Source organism: Xenopus laevis, chromosome 2L (assembly GCF_017654675.1).
Source record: "Xenopus laevis strain J_2021 chromosome 2L, Xenopus_laevis_v10.1, whole genome shotgun sequence".
Lineage (NCBI taxonomy): Eukaryota > Metazoa > Chordata > Amphibia > Anura > Pipidae > Xenopus > Xenopus laevis.
The window spans coordinates 50,692,366-50,707,288 of NC_054373.1; the positions used below are offsets into that span (position 1 = coordinate 50,692,366).

A 14,923-nucleotide genomic window follows, 5' to 3' on the forward strand; every position below is an offset into this window, starting at 1 on the left:
GCAAGCTAATGGAAGTGACTTAATTTTTTCAATGCACAGAGCAGCACCAGACCCTGCCCGACTGCCTCTCCAACAGCAATCTGGCCAAATCTGAATGACCTATAAGGAAGGTTTGAAAATCCCAGAAGGTGAGGACTGCATCAGTGTGTTGATGTGCTCCTCTCCCGAAGGACCTGAATAGGTGCCCGTTAGTATCTGACTCTTGGCCAAGGGGCCAAATGATTGGATCAGCACAATTTGGCCCAGCAGGTAGTTGGCCAAAGATCTGGTTGTTTGGCAACCTCACCAAAGAAGCAGATCCTTATGGCCAGCTTTACTGTTACCCACCTGTCTCCTACCAATCTACTTCCTAATCCTCCTGGGGTTTTTTATTCTTTCTAATTCTTTGTTTAATTGATGGCTCAGCATTTGAGGAGATAAATAAAACAAATTTTCCAAACAATATCTAATTTAAATCGAATTATTTAATAATTGTAATATCTAATTCAGCGACCAGGGGGCACCAGCCAGTACTGTTGGCCTGAAGGGGGGCACAAGCTAGGCACTTCCTTTTTGGCTTAGAATCAACACCAGGTGAGACAGACATACTAAGTCAGACCAGGTAGGCACTTGTCCCTTGCTATGATTAGATAGAAAGGTAGAGGATTGTTATTAGCTTGCTCTAGTAGTGAGAGGTAGTTAGCAAGGACAGCCTGAGTATCCACAAGGAGTTAGTAATTTGGGTAGAGCCTCTGTCGGGGGGGGGTCCAGCATGCTCTCGTTACACCACTGCCTGTGAACCTGGGAGAGGTTGCTCAAAAAGGTTTGCCTTGGTTGATCGCATCAAGTATGGCATTTCTACTTCCTACACAGGTCTGTATGGTGCCAGTGCTGGAAGTGTACCAGCCACAGATACCCATGTTACAAGCACATTGGCAGCACAGTGGCTTAGTGGGTACCTTGCAACATAAAGGTTCCAGCTGGGACACTACCTCCAATGAGATTATATTTTTTACCCTTGTCTGTATGGATTTCCTACGAGATCTCTGGTTACTGGTATACTGTCCCGTTAAAACACAGACTTACTTAAGGTGAGCTGTGCATAAACCAAATTTTAGGTTGAGATTTATAGATTACATCTTTCAATCGCCACAGCTTTGATTCATTCATTGATTTAAATAAGTCTGAGTTGGATTATTGAATGAACACTGGCTCAAATTAAAAAAAGCTCCGAGCTGCTGAACTCTGATTAGTTTTGCCATCTGCCCAAAAAAGAGTGCATCATTCGTATCGTACACTGGAATTTCTTCCGCTCGTCTCATTTAAATAAGAAATAGCCAATTAGTTGATTTTAAAAGAGGAGATAAGTTAATTCAAGAGAAAATACACCATTTGACAATGGGGTTTCTCTATTTATTTGGCATTTCTTGGCGTAATGCACTGTCAAATAATCAGAAAAAATCATTCAGAAGGAAAGGGAAAGGAACGTGCCATGCATATACAGCATATATATTTGCTAGCTGAGTCGAGAGAATCTGCTTCCTTGTCGAATGAGGCTTTCTAATCAACCCTTTACATAAATGTACGCAGATAAAAATTAATTTTGTAATGAATAAAGAGCAGCAAAGTGTTACACTGTAGAAACAATTTGCCATAAACAATCTGTACAAAGTGTTTACACATAATCACATTTTTGCAATCCCAGAGAAACAATTCATGCTCGGGTTTAACTGTACATATTGCAGTTTAGATCGATTTGCCCTATAAAAATAACTTCCATAGGCACTAGAGCAGTAGTTCTCGAACTGTGGGGCTGCTCCCTGGGAGAAGGGGGGCTGTATTTAAATATGGGCACCCAAGGTGCTTAGGGCAGCAGCTTTAAAGGGGTGGCCCTCAGATAAATATATAACAATTTATAAAAAAAATCTGCTGCAGATTTGTAGGCAAATCCGGAGACTAAACTGGGGGTAAGGGGTTAGGAGCGCATTTATTGTGCTTGTCGGCAGAAACAATATGTTGTGTGTGTGATGTCACATCACTTAAACAATGGGGGCCGCTCACTGAAGTCCGGTACCTAGGGCAGCACCGAACCAAAATACAGCACTGCTTGGGCTTAGAAGAGTGGCAGGGCGGCTTTGTCTGTTAAAAGAAAACTATACCCTTCAACCAATGTAGGTCTTTATAAAAAGATATTGCATAAAACAGCTCATATGTAAAACCCTGCTTCATGTAAATAAACTATTTTCATAATATACTTTTTTAGTAGTATGTGTCATTGGGTAATCCTAAATAGAAAATCGCCATTTTAGAAAATAAGGCCACCCTCTTGGATCGTATGATTCACGGTACACACAAAGATACCAGACAAACTATACTTGTTAGGTCACATGAGCCAATTAACAGACAGACTTGTGTCTTTTGCTTCCACACATCTGTTGCTCAAGTATTCATTCTGGGGATATAATTTTCCTTTAAAGTAACAGGTAGAATGCACCTGGATTTCCAGTTTGAATATCAGTTAGGGTGAGATTTTGCTAAAAAACACATTTGCTGTCCTAGATATTCTAGGTTGAGAGATACACCCTTATTTTCCTATATTTGTAATGTGTTTAGGGGACCAAGCTGGCATCTTATTATTTTATTGATACATATAATTAGAAAGGCTAGAATTGGCTCACCACATCGGGTTGCTCTAACTGAACTGAGTGTGTGACATGCAGATGCCTTTAATCTGGCTCTGACTTTCCCCATCCACACACAGGAAAATGTTTTAAGATTTCTCATAGACTTTCATGCACTTCTCCCTATGTGCTATAAATGTTTGCGTGCCTCCTCTACGTGGACAAGACAATCACCAAGCTAAAAGACTGTATTGGGAATCACTAAGGCTCTGCAGGAAGGAAATGCTGGTTTCTAAAGTGCAACTAGCTGGGGTGCTGGTAAAAGCAGCAATATAACCAAAGCACTACAGGAAGCAGCACTAAATAGCAAGAAAAATCATTTATTCCATCAAAAAAGGGATCCACCATTTAGGAAGAAATACCCCTTTCTAGGTATCTTCAAGCAGCTGCTACTAATCTTCAGGTGTGACATATCCTATAGGTGCTTGCATAGCACATGTCACACATGGGCATAAATAACTAAACAGATATTCAATGCCATCTTTGGGATGAAGGTGGAATTACGACTAATATACTGTCCTCAAGTGTTTTTAAATGAACAGTCGTTCCTCAAACCCATCCTTGCACTTCTGGCTAAATCCAGAGAGTTAGTGAATATTTTCTGGAAGTAGTAATACATTTTTTGAAACTAAACCGAAGACCCTGTGCTGTAAGACAGCAGCGCAAACCACTGAGCTACCAACTTTCATGGAGAACATCAAATCTATCGATATTTGTGGGCATTTCTGCTATTTATATAAGCACATGTGTTCCAGGTAAGGAAACAAAGAGAGTCAGCATGGTGTCTATACCAAGAAATGCCCATGAACAGAGTGCAGTTTCTATAGAATGACATTAAAAAATGTTTCTGCACAACTTTGCCAATTCCTGCTAATTGTTTTTGATGCGGTAGAAAAGTCTGTCAAACACATGCTATCACATGGGACTTCCATCAGTTAGAATTTATTAAAATTAGAGAGAACGCATGTTAATATTTAGACTACACATTAGTTAGGGAAATAGGGAACTTAATGGGATTAAACAGGAGAAATATGAGCAATCGCACTGCAGTTGATACAAAGAAGTAACAGCTCTAGACGAGCTCCACTGTAATACAAGAAACCACCCACATTGCCCACACTCTAGTCTGTTTGTTTAATAACATTAATGTGATTTATTTTGGAGAATAGATGAATTTCTGTGCAGACTCTGGCTTAAAGCCACATTAATAAGCACTAGCGCTGTGTGCCTGGTGAAAGAGTTGAAAGGCAAGATTAGACCAAATAATATTAAGCCAATTAAAGCAGGATATATTTATACTAAGAAAGCAGCAGTTAGGTCCTGGAAACTGTATATTTAATCCTATTAATTGGCAAAGCATTCTTATTACCTCCTAAGCTTAAAAAGCTGCATATGAAAATTGAACCTTTATTTAGAATGCAAGTAGTCACTTAAATTATTTTTTTTTCAACATATTATTACACTGCACTTTACTTCAATGCCGTTTTCCAGATATTTTAAAGCATGAAGGAGAAGAGCAAACAGTCCAGCCATACTCATTATCCTCATAGGATAAAGGGGGAGATGTAAATATATTTGTAAACAGAAATAGTTTCATAAATAATACAAAAATTCGCATTTTGCAGTATAACATTTTAACGTTTTACATTGCAAACAAAGTTTTCAGTTGTAAGTTTTATTATGCAAGCTGCACTGGTACAAGGTGCAAAACACACATTTTTTAATTGAAGACTTTTATTACATTGTATCAAATGTATATTAATAAAGTTAAATAGGCTAATTTACCAGTGTTTGGGAAGGATGCATTTTGCCAATTGTTTTACACTTTACCTGGTATATGGTCCTGCGGGTGCAAGGCCCAGCTCTTTGTGGATGAATACAGCACTGCATGTACTTGCTCTGCAATTCACACACAATATGACCTCCTGTGGCCGTGGGTGTGCAGGTCCTGAACCACAAAGACCTTCCTTTTCTGGATAAATACAGCACTGCCTGACAGAATGTTTTTATAGATTCCACGCTTCCTAGTTATGTTTGCCTGTGGGTGCAGGTTCCATAGTGTCAGGACCTGCACTTTCCAGACAGATACAATACTGCCTGTGTTTAGCAGTGTTCTATTCAAGAGTTCTCAACTCCTACCCATTCAATAACTTGCCCATCATTCTGTTGCACAAGTTAGGGAACACTGGCAGGTACTGGGTTAAAAGGACCCCTGCCCTATCTACTGCACTATAGCACTTGCATCCAGGGCCTCCATAAATGAGGCCCAAAGTGTCACACACACACATGTAAGCCATTAAATATACATTTTCAAACTCACATGTTTCATGGTAATGTCATTCACTAAAACCCATATTGCATCATTATTTAGTGTACTTTTATCCATCCTTCTTAAGTCTTATGTGGTTATGTAAAAGGCATTAAGTTTGCCCAGGAGCAATAACCCATAGCGAACAAGCAGCAGGAAACATTTAGGGGCAAATTCATCAAGGGTCGAATATCGAGGGTTAATTAATGGGGAATGAAAATCCTTTGACTTCGAAGTCGACGGATTTTGCGCAAACACTTCGATTGAACAATCGAAGGAATAATTGTTCGATCGAACGATTAAATCCTTCGAAGGATTTTAATCCAACGATCGAAGGATTATCCTTCGACCAAAAAAAGTTAGGCAAGCCTATGGGGACCTTCTCCATAGGCCAACATTGGGTTCGGTAGCTTTTAGGTGGCGAACTAGGGGGTCGGAGTTTTTTCTTAAAGAGACAGTACTTCGACTATCAAATGGTCGAATAGTCGAACGATTTTTAGTTCGAATCCTTCGATTCGAAGTCGAAGTCGTAGTCGAAGGACGAAGTAGCCCATTCGATGGTCGAAGTAGCCAAAAAACCACTTCGAAATTCGAAGTTTTTTTTCTTCTATTCCTTCACTCGAAGTTAATGAATTTGCCCCTAACTGTTCTCCTGTTTAAAAAAAGCAAACATCTTACTGGTTGCTATGGACCCTCTGCAGCTCCCCCCCTGCCTCACCCCCTTTCCTCACTTTTTTTTGGCACTGGAGGGGGTCTGGGGGTCCACAATGCTATCACAAAGAAGCAAAATTGCACTCTCTTTACTAGAAGAGCAACATTTCTGGTTTAAAAGTTACTAGGTTCAAGTTATCAGGAGCACCATTTATACTGCCCCTGGTAACCAGGGGAACACTGCCACCAGAGGCAAGTTTCTTAACTTGGCTCATTGGCACAGCGCCCCTGGGCAAATCTAATGCCATTTATTACATATATTATTTTTTTTATTTTTTTTATTTTTTTACATAAATCTGTTGGGTAGCTATGGCTGTGGTGTGAGATACTTCTCTGCTGTCTTTGTTATCTCATCAAAGGAAAACTATAGCCCAAGAATGAATACTTAAACCAACAGATAGTTCATATCATATAAAGTGGCCTTTTAAAGAATCTTAGCCAACTGGAATACAAATATCAGTAACTATTGACCTTTTAAATTTTTTACCTTGAGCCACCATTTTTTGATATTCTCTGTGTTCTAACTGTAACAGGAAGTCCTTTGTCTATTAATTGGCTCATGTGACCTAATATGTACGTGTGCCCTCGTGTGTACTGTGAATCGTATGGTCCTGGAGGGGGACCTTAGTTCTTTAACTTGCCAATTTTCTATTCAGGATAACTAACCCAATGGCACATGCTAAGTGAAAAGTAGATTTTTATGAAAATGGTTTATTCAGGTGAAACAGGGTTTTATGTCAAATATTTATATAGAGACCTAAATGATTCAGGGATATAATTTTCCTTTAAACCCTCATGTGTCATTGGTTATATAATTTAACATTTTTAGATGGTCACCTACAATGCATGTGCCCATTTCTTTGTCCAAAAATTGCTATGTTATTCATTATAGACTGTTATCACTCTAGTATTGCAGGTTTGTCTGACAAAACCGCAGAAGTCAAAAGAAATAGCATAGCTTGCCATTGGTGTTATTCTGCTTTCTGAAAACCACTTACATGATATTCAAAGCTATTTCAATTCCCCCGTATTCAGTCTATTCAGAATGTACTAAATTTGATATTATTCCTTGTCCTGAGACATAGTTAATACAATTTCTCTGCACATTATCTATATCATTTCAGAATTCAATTCAGTTTTATATTAAAGCCTAAATATGGATTCTGATAGGATGTATTACTTTTACTGAAGGGAAAGTCATTTAATTCTGAATATACCTTATTTGGATTTATGTTCTGCCAGGTGTGTCTGATCGGAGACTGTGTGGGAGGAATTTTAGGGTTTGACGCCCTTTGTTACAGCGGAAAGACACCTGGAGAGAGCCAGAACAGTAGCAGAAGAGGAAGCTGCAGCAGCATCCAGGTATAGTAAACTACAGGGCAGTCACTAAAAGACCTCTTTGTCTAATAAAAGTACATAAATCACCCTTTGCACCTGCCTTTATTTATTTAGTAAATGTGACAGTGTGACAGTGGAAAAGAAGTTAAACTGGAGAGATTCCAACAGCAAAACATCTTCAATCACTTTGTTGAAATTACTGCTGATTTACTCTGTCCTGATAATATTTTATGATATGAATGGTGTATGGGTGTTTTTTGGGTTGCCAGAACTAATACAGGGATGGAACCTGATATGCAGAATGCTCAGGATCTGGGGCTTTCCATATAATGGGGCTTTCCTTAATTTGGATCTTTATACCTTAAGGGCAGAGACAGACGTGAAGATTAGAGGAGATTTAGTCACCCGGCGACCAATATCCTCTTCTTCATGTGACTAATCTCCCCGAAAAGCCTTCCCTACTGCTAGAATCTAGATCACCCGCGGGATGGCACTCGGATTGATTCGGCTTTCCGAAGCCGCTCAAAGTTTCTTCGTGAGGCAACTTCAGACGACTTTGGAAAACAAAGCATTGCGAGTGCCATCCTGCTGTAAATTTTCATTCTAGCCGGCGGGAAGCCAGTATGGGGAGATTAGTCGCCCGAAGAAGAGGCGATTTGTCGCTGGGTGATTAATCTCCTGAAATAGCAGCATGTGTCTCTGCCCTAAATCTACTTAAGCGCAATGGGCTGGTTCTGCTATTATTAAAGATTAGTTGTATCTTAGTTTGGATCAAGTACAAGGTACTGTTTTATTATTACAGAGAAAAAGGAGATAAATGTGGATTATTTGGATAAAATGGAGTCTATGGGAGACAGCCTTTCTGTAATTCTGAACTTTCTGGATAACGAGTTTCCAGATAAAGGATCCCATACCTGTATATTTATGTTATTTTTATTAAATTGCTTGTAGAAAACGTCAATACAATTTTTAAATAAGCACGAAGCATTGAACAACCTGAACCAGGTCAGAAAACCTGCAAAAAAAGCTGTTGACATTTACCCTATTTTCCACCCAACCAGTTGCTAAGAAGCTGTCTTGATAATTGGTAGGGACACTATCTCTGGCACAGCAGTGATAAACTTCCCATCTCTACCCTTTCTATCATCTGAAGGTTAAAACAGCTCAACTATCATGCTCAGTGTGATTTCCATTTAAGAAATGGTGAACACTTGAGTTTTAGGTCATATTGCTAAAAGGTCAGTCTTTTCTGTGCTGGCAGACCATTGGGATAAATAAATGTTATATTTATTTTTTATATGTCTCAGTTGTCAGACATTATTAGCTCTGCTGTATACATTATAGATCAGTTCTAGTTGTTTTATGACAACATGACTATAACAGCTGAAACATTTAATTAACTCACACCATTGTAGAAGCTAATCAACTTAAATATAATGACATTCAGTTCTATATATGATTATTTATGGTGCTAGAGAAGTTTCACAGTTATGCCAGCTTTGTGAGGTGAGGTGTCAACCTTTATTTAAATAAAGCAAATGGTTTTCTGATTCCATGCCTTTATGTGGTGTATGCAGGAACTAGGTCTGGTGCATAGATTTCATTTAAAACAAATAACATAAATGTAATAATAAAGTGATATATATACAGTATATTTCTTCTTTCCTTAAGGCCAAAAATAGATTCAAACAAATGCCTGTTTCTTATACTTAACCTCTGTTTTGAGGTAGAGAGTAGACCTCCTAGTGACAGCCTCTCCCTGTGTTACAATGAATGGAAAGAAACCCCTGACAGTGTGAGGTTTATTTAACATTACATGTAAACCTTTAGCTCTACTCACCGGTTGAATAGATTTTCAGGAGGTCTCAATAGAAAAGTTTTTATAAATAACAAATCCCTTCCCCAATGTTCTGTCATCCCCAAGTGAGCGTTTGTGAATACAATTTCGCTAGTAACTCGGCTCATCTCTACAGGATTGTCCACTGACTAGATTTATCTGAGAAAATTCTGATAATTCAGTTTAATTTCTTTTTTCTGATTTTGCTGTCTTTTTCACTCAATAGTGATGTACGGGCCAGCCCCATACTCACAGAGCCTTCTTGCAGGTTGTGTGTGGGTTCGGGTTGAGCTCTTCTGCCTGCTTTCCCCGTGACCTTAGACTGCAGGCTTCTGACTTCCTGTTTTATAGGCTCATGCATGCCCTGCCCCACCCCCTTTTGTGACTTCATCGCCAGGGCAGGTCTATAAATGGACGGCGGGAGCCGGGTGTGGGGGTGGGTCCGGGTCGGATTTTTCTTGACCCACACATCACTATAGCTCAGGGAGTAGAGAGTTCCTCACTCCACGTATAGGGAAAGAGTGAGAAAAGCTGTCAAGCATCCTAAATTGGGATTTTTGAACTCATACTTCAAAAAGATATTCAACGGCTTGAAGGAAAAAAAGGCTAATGAGGTGCAACCATTCTATGAAAGGTGGGATTTGGGGTTTTTCTTGTGGCATATCATAATATTTTAAACCCAACAAAAAATCACCAGAAATCTAAGGATTGAAGCCAATTCTGTTCAAGGTGATCAAGGCAGTTATTTGTTGTATGGCAAACGTTCAAGGCATTCTGGAGGATCTACAACAGGCAAGGTGACCAGGAGGGAAGGAGACCTAAGACTTATGACATGTGCATGCAGGCACATCAGAAAGCTGTTAGGAGCGTAGGGGCTGATTTTTAGGGTAATGCCACATGTGGTGGATTCTCCTTCTGTGGATAAACACAGGCCAAGAATCTAACACATGTGGCAATTTCCTAAAAAGTGGCAAAGTTACAGTGCAAGATTATATACAGGTAGTCTCTGCTGGGAGGTCTCTGGCAACGAGATGCACCTGTTAATTAATATTGAGCATCTGGGAGCAATTAGCAGAACCTAGGATACAGACTGGAATAGGTAGGGTTCAGTAGAAGGAAAACCAATATCTTTAACTTTCCTGTATAGTATATACCAGGCTTAAACTCAGTAGAAGACAAACCATGGGAGACAGACTGGATATTTAAAAGTGTGATTATGAAATCACAGCAGTTGCAGTCCCGTAGTGTTCAGGAAGGCTGGGTTCTATTACCTATGCCCTTTGGTGGGGAAGTGTCCCTTATTGGTCCAGCTATAGTTTGACCATTTCCAGTCCTTAGGGGGTTGCACATGGATCTTCCTCTTTGGACTCCACTGTAGCCAGTGGGGAATATGATGAGGAGCCTAAAAGCAAAAAGCCCCAGTATAAGGTCTAAAATAACGCTTCTTTACTGAAGTTGGGACTGCAGGAACCCCATGGACAAGGATCAGTTAGTGAAATTCTTATGTAGTAGGGTTAGTAATGAGAGTGGGTACTCCAGTTTAGTAGGACTCAGTGTAGTGTGTATTCACTTGGACTCCTGTGGATACCTGTTATTGTATTTGCCAGTTTATTGCCTTATCTATTATTGTACCAGTAAATTACCTAATTTGTGTGAACACCAAGTTTGTGGTTAAGAACCACTGACACCAATCATTTTGTATTAAACAAAATTTAGATTGTAGAACAACTACATTACCTTTCCTTCAGATACATATTGTTATGGCCCATCAGAGGGTTGCATTATAGCACTGACTCTGCTGGTCAGCAAGTTTGTTACAGTAGGCATTATTATATTTTTGCCTTAAGTACTTGATAAACTTTCCAGACATTATCATTATATCAGAGGATGTCTGCAGCTCCTCATTCTCACCTTCTATTCGTGGCTACCAGCCCACACCATTGAACGCTTCAGAAATGGCCCAGGGGTGCTAGGTAACTTGCATGTTGGCAGCATAACTAGAAACTGCCTCCTGCCTAACTTGGTGGAAGCACACTCACAGGGTAATACAAACTCCTTGTAATTGTAAATTAAGCCACAAAACTGTAAGCCTATTCCTTGCTTGTGGTCACTCTTCTGCACTTGTTAAAGGACATGTAAAGACTACATTTTCCTACCATGTAGATAAGTTGTGCATATCTTCCCCACCCAAGACACATCATTTGTACTCCATATACCCCTTCTATTTGCAAGTGCCATTACATTTTCCAAAAACAATAGCTCTCATCCAGCGGCCAATTTCCCTCTGACACATCATCAGTAACATTGACATCTGCAAACAGGACATGTATGCTGTAAATTTCATGTAATGTAGAATGCAGGTTTACACAGGCACAACATACTTTGATAAAAAGTTCTGCAGGGGTTGAGCACTGTAATGGTTAAGCTGAGCTCAGAAGAGGTGGTTAGGTGAAACAATAGGATCAGACAGCTAAAGTTTCTTTGGGAACCAGCAATGCTATCTCTTCATTGGTTGTTAGTAATCTGAGCTGAGAAGAACTGAGCATGCTCATGAGCCAACAGCCAAAGTAAATTCCAGAGGGAGGGGGCAGAGTGGGTTAGATGAGGAGAAGGAATTCTAAGTGATTAAGGGGATGCTGCAACCTTAATGTTAACCTTTTAACAACCAGAGTGGCAGGTATCTAAAGATTTTAAAGAGGTGGATCACTGATTACATTTTTGTGTCGGAGTTTACATGCCCGTTAAAGGGAGCCCAGTTCCGCCCCCTCCCCTTAGAGGATAGGCCTCTAGGCAGAGGCTGCTGTACAGGGAGCAGAGTTTTTGTTATTTTGGTATGTTACCTTGTCTGCTGCTTGAATACGTTAATTGGAATATGTTTATAATCGTTTAACAAAAGCCGTGACTGTTAATTATCCGCCTTTTGCATGTCATATGATTCTATTTCGGTTCATTATCTGGGAACAGCTATGTTGTTTACTCACCTATTCTCCTGTCTGTTAGGACAAGATAGTTACACATATCCATCCTGTTTATTCTGTCTAGACAACCTCCCCAGCTCAACCCTTTCATGGTTTTGTACAAACACACAAACAGAAACCCATAGCAACCTATAAGCACATTGCTCTAATTGGTCTAAAGCAGTTATGAATAATGAAATAAAACATCTGCTTTGATAAACTCAAAAGTATAAAGCAGAGTTAAAAAACAAAAAATAATAATGTTATTTCACCTACAAAATAGGAATGCAATGCACTAGCCAAATGCCTGTGATTTTACTTCATGTCTGACATCATCATCTTGAGTTTATATACTAAAAAGATTAAACTGAAAATAGCAAGGTATTTTTTAGAAGCCAACCACATTTCCTTGCTGTTCTGTCTCACTGCCTTGCACTGGGCTTATTTATCAATGATGGCAGGGTAAAGTGCTAATAACAGGCAAATAAGAGTACAAAGTGCCATGCTTTTTGTACAACATCTACATTACCCACCCAGAGTTGCTCATGTTTGTTGAGTGGAGTACAGAACATGGGTTATCTGGAAACCCGTTATCCAGAACCCTCCAAATTACAGGAAGGTCATCCTCCGTAAAGTCCAGTTGAAGCAAATAATTCAGAAAAAATTCAAATGTTTTCTGTAATAATAAAATAGTATCTTGTACTTGATGGTAACTAAGCTGCATGAATCCATATGGGTGGCAAAACAATCCTATTGGGTTTATTTAAATTATTTTTAGCAGACTTAAGGTATGATCCAAACTACAGAAATATCCTTTATCTGGAGAACCCCAGGTACCAAGCATTCTTAATAATAGGTCATAAATATGTACAAAAAGTTGAGTATGTCACGCTGTTTATTCCTGACAGACCATAGAGATGCGGACAATACATAGGAGTTCTTTCATGCGCCCATGTTTCTAATTCTGTAAGGAATGAGAACCAGAGGATAAAAGAGGCTCCAGAGTCTATATTTAACCCCCATTTAACCCCTCTATATTTAACCCCCATGTGTCAGCTGTGGCATTACAGCGGTGTAATTACCAGGGGTGTGATAGTACCTGGGCCCCCCAGAGCTGTGATAAAGCATATTGTGGGTGGCAAGGGAGGAGAACTTTTCTTGGCATGCCCAGAGGGCAGCGGGATGCAAGTCCTGGGGGGCTGTCAGGGGGCTCCTGGTGCAAGATGCAAGCCCAACTGCGGCTAGTTACACCACTGTGCCAATTTACTGCTCAAACCAACTGAAACTGGTTTTCCAAATGAGCCCTATAATGTTTATTTTTTTGGAACTTTAGGACTTAGTTAAAGGAAAAAGTGCAGTTTGTCCCACAATACGGTATTTCTTAGAATTATACTGTAATTTCAGCTGCTTCAAAATGGTGCAACCTGTGCAGCATTATGGGTGCAAAACTTGCATCTGTTTATAAATGGAGCAATTAAGGCATACTAGGTAAGCCATGTGCTTATATTGAGACTACTTGCCGCTCAGTTGCATGTGTTTTTGGGATCACTGCCAGTGCACAAACATTTTGCCCCCTTAGGGGACAATGTAAAAGCATAAATAATAAAAATGTGTGTTCCACAATGTAATACTCTTTCTTAGACAATTATTGCATTGCAAACTTCCCCTGTGCATAGTGCACTTTTACGGTGGTGTACTTCTTTGGTGCAAAAATTACTTTTTCATTAGGACTTTTATTATATACACTATGCACTGATGCAAACTGTAAAAACGGCAGTCTATATACCAGTGACAGAGGTGGTTGATAAATAGTTTCTGGGTTTGCCAAATATATATACAGGTGTATTTTATTAAATTGTTATTATTTGTTGATAGAATTTACGACTCACTGCTGCTTTAGACTGGGGTCGGACTGGGCTGAAATTATTCTGCTGAAAACCCCAGGCCGAGTTCAGCCCCTCGCCGTAAGCAGTATCCTTTTCTTTTGAGTCTGGAACCCATGAGTAGGATCCGGTCTTGCATTTCTTTGCCAAATTTCAATGCGTGTGTTCACAGCAGTTTTAAGCATGCTCATTTCATCCCCTTCTGGCCGTAGCCTTAAATAGTGCTGGGGTCCTGTGTTCGATGCCAACCTAATCACTATCTGCTGTATATTTGCATAATTACCATGTGTCTACACGGTACTCTGGGCTTCTCCCAAACTCCACTAACATACAGACAGATTAAGTGATCCTAAAGAAACCAACCCTACTATGCATGACCATTCACTTTCTAGTGGCCAGTTCTGTGTAATGTCAGCACTAAAGTTATTAAAGATAATAATAATTTCTAGGAAACCTATATTGGTCAATTGCTAAAGCATTTCTTAAAACATGTCTAGAGTCATTGTGAAAATCCTGGTACCTGTAGCACAGTTTAATATAATAGTGAAGCATAAAGAATAAATGTGTGCGTGCAAATACCCTAATTTTGAATACAAATCAATAGGATTGTGCACTAAATCATAAGGTAGAAGGTATTAGGGGAGTAAAAGCAAGTCAACCTGTACTTTATTCTTTTCATACAGTCTGTGTCAGCGTTACATATCTCTCAGTGGAAAGCTGGGTAATTGTCTACTGAGGGTTCCATATATCTAGTAATTGAGACAGGGACAAAAACATATATTGGACAAGGTCTTTGAACTTATCCTTGATCTCACATTAAATTAACAGTGTGCAACTGCAGTGATATCATTGTGTTTATATTCGACAATTCACCATTTCACCTTTCCAATTTATTTAGTAATAAACTGCCATTTGTTATCAGATGTATTTTTTAAAAAAATAGCAAAAACAGTAAAAATAAAAAGTATTAATAATGTAACAAAAGGTTAAAAAATGACATTCCCAAACAAGTGGTACCCAAGTTTGCATATATTGAAACATGACTGGAATGACAGGGAAATAAAGCCGTTAATTTTTCATCTGTTTGACCAAAGAGAATAGAATATATCTTCAATGTAAAATGACACAGAGGCTAGACAGAGAAGCTTATTCTCATAACATGCTGAATAAAAACACTGATGGATATTGGTATACACTGTACTTAAAGGGATACTGTCATGGGAAAAAAA

The 14,923-nt window shown here is 39.3% G+C and overlaps 1 protein-coding gene across 1 annotated transcript in view; it reads left to right on the forward strand.

Moving 5' to 3' along the window:
- Window positions 1-14,923, forward strand: part of pitpnm3.L (PITPNM family member 3 L homeolog) — a 310,738-nt gene that overhangs the window by 239,513 nt on the left and 56,302 nt on the right. The window contains exon 7 of the mRNA XM_041581872.1: window positions 6,922-7,041. Within this exon, the coding sequence (XP_041437806.1) occupies window positions 6,922-7,041 (120 nt within the window). The remainder of the gene's footprint in view (window positions 1-6,921; window positions 7,042-14,923) is intronic.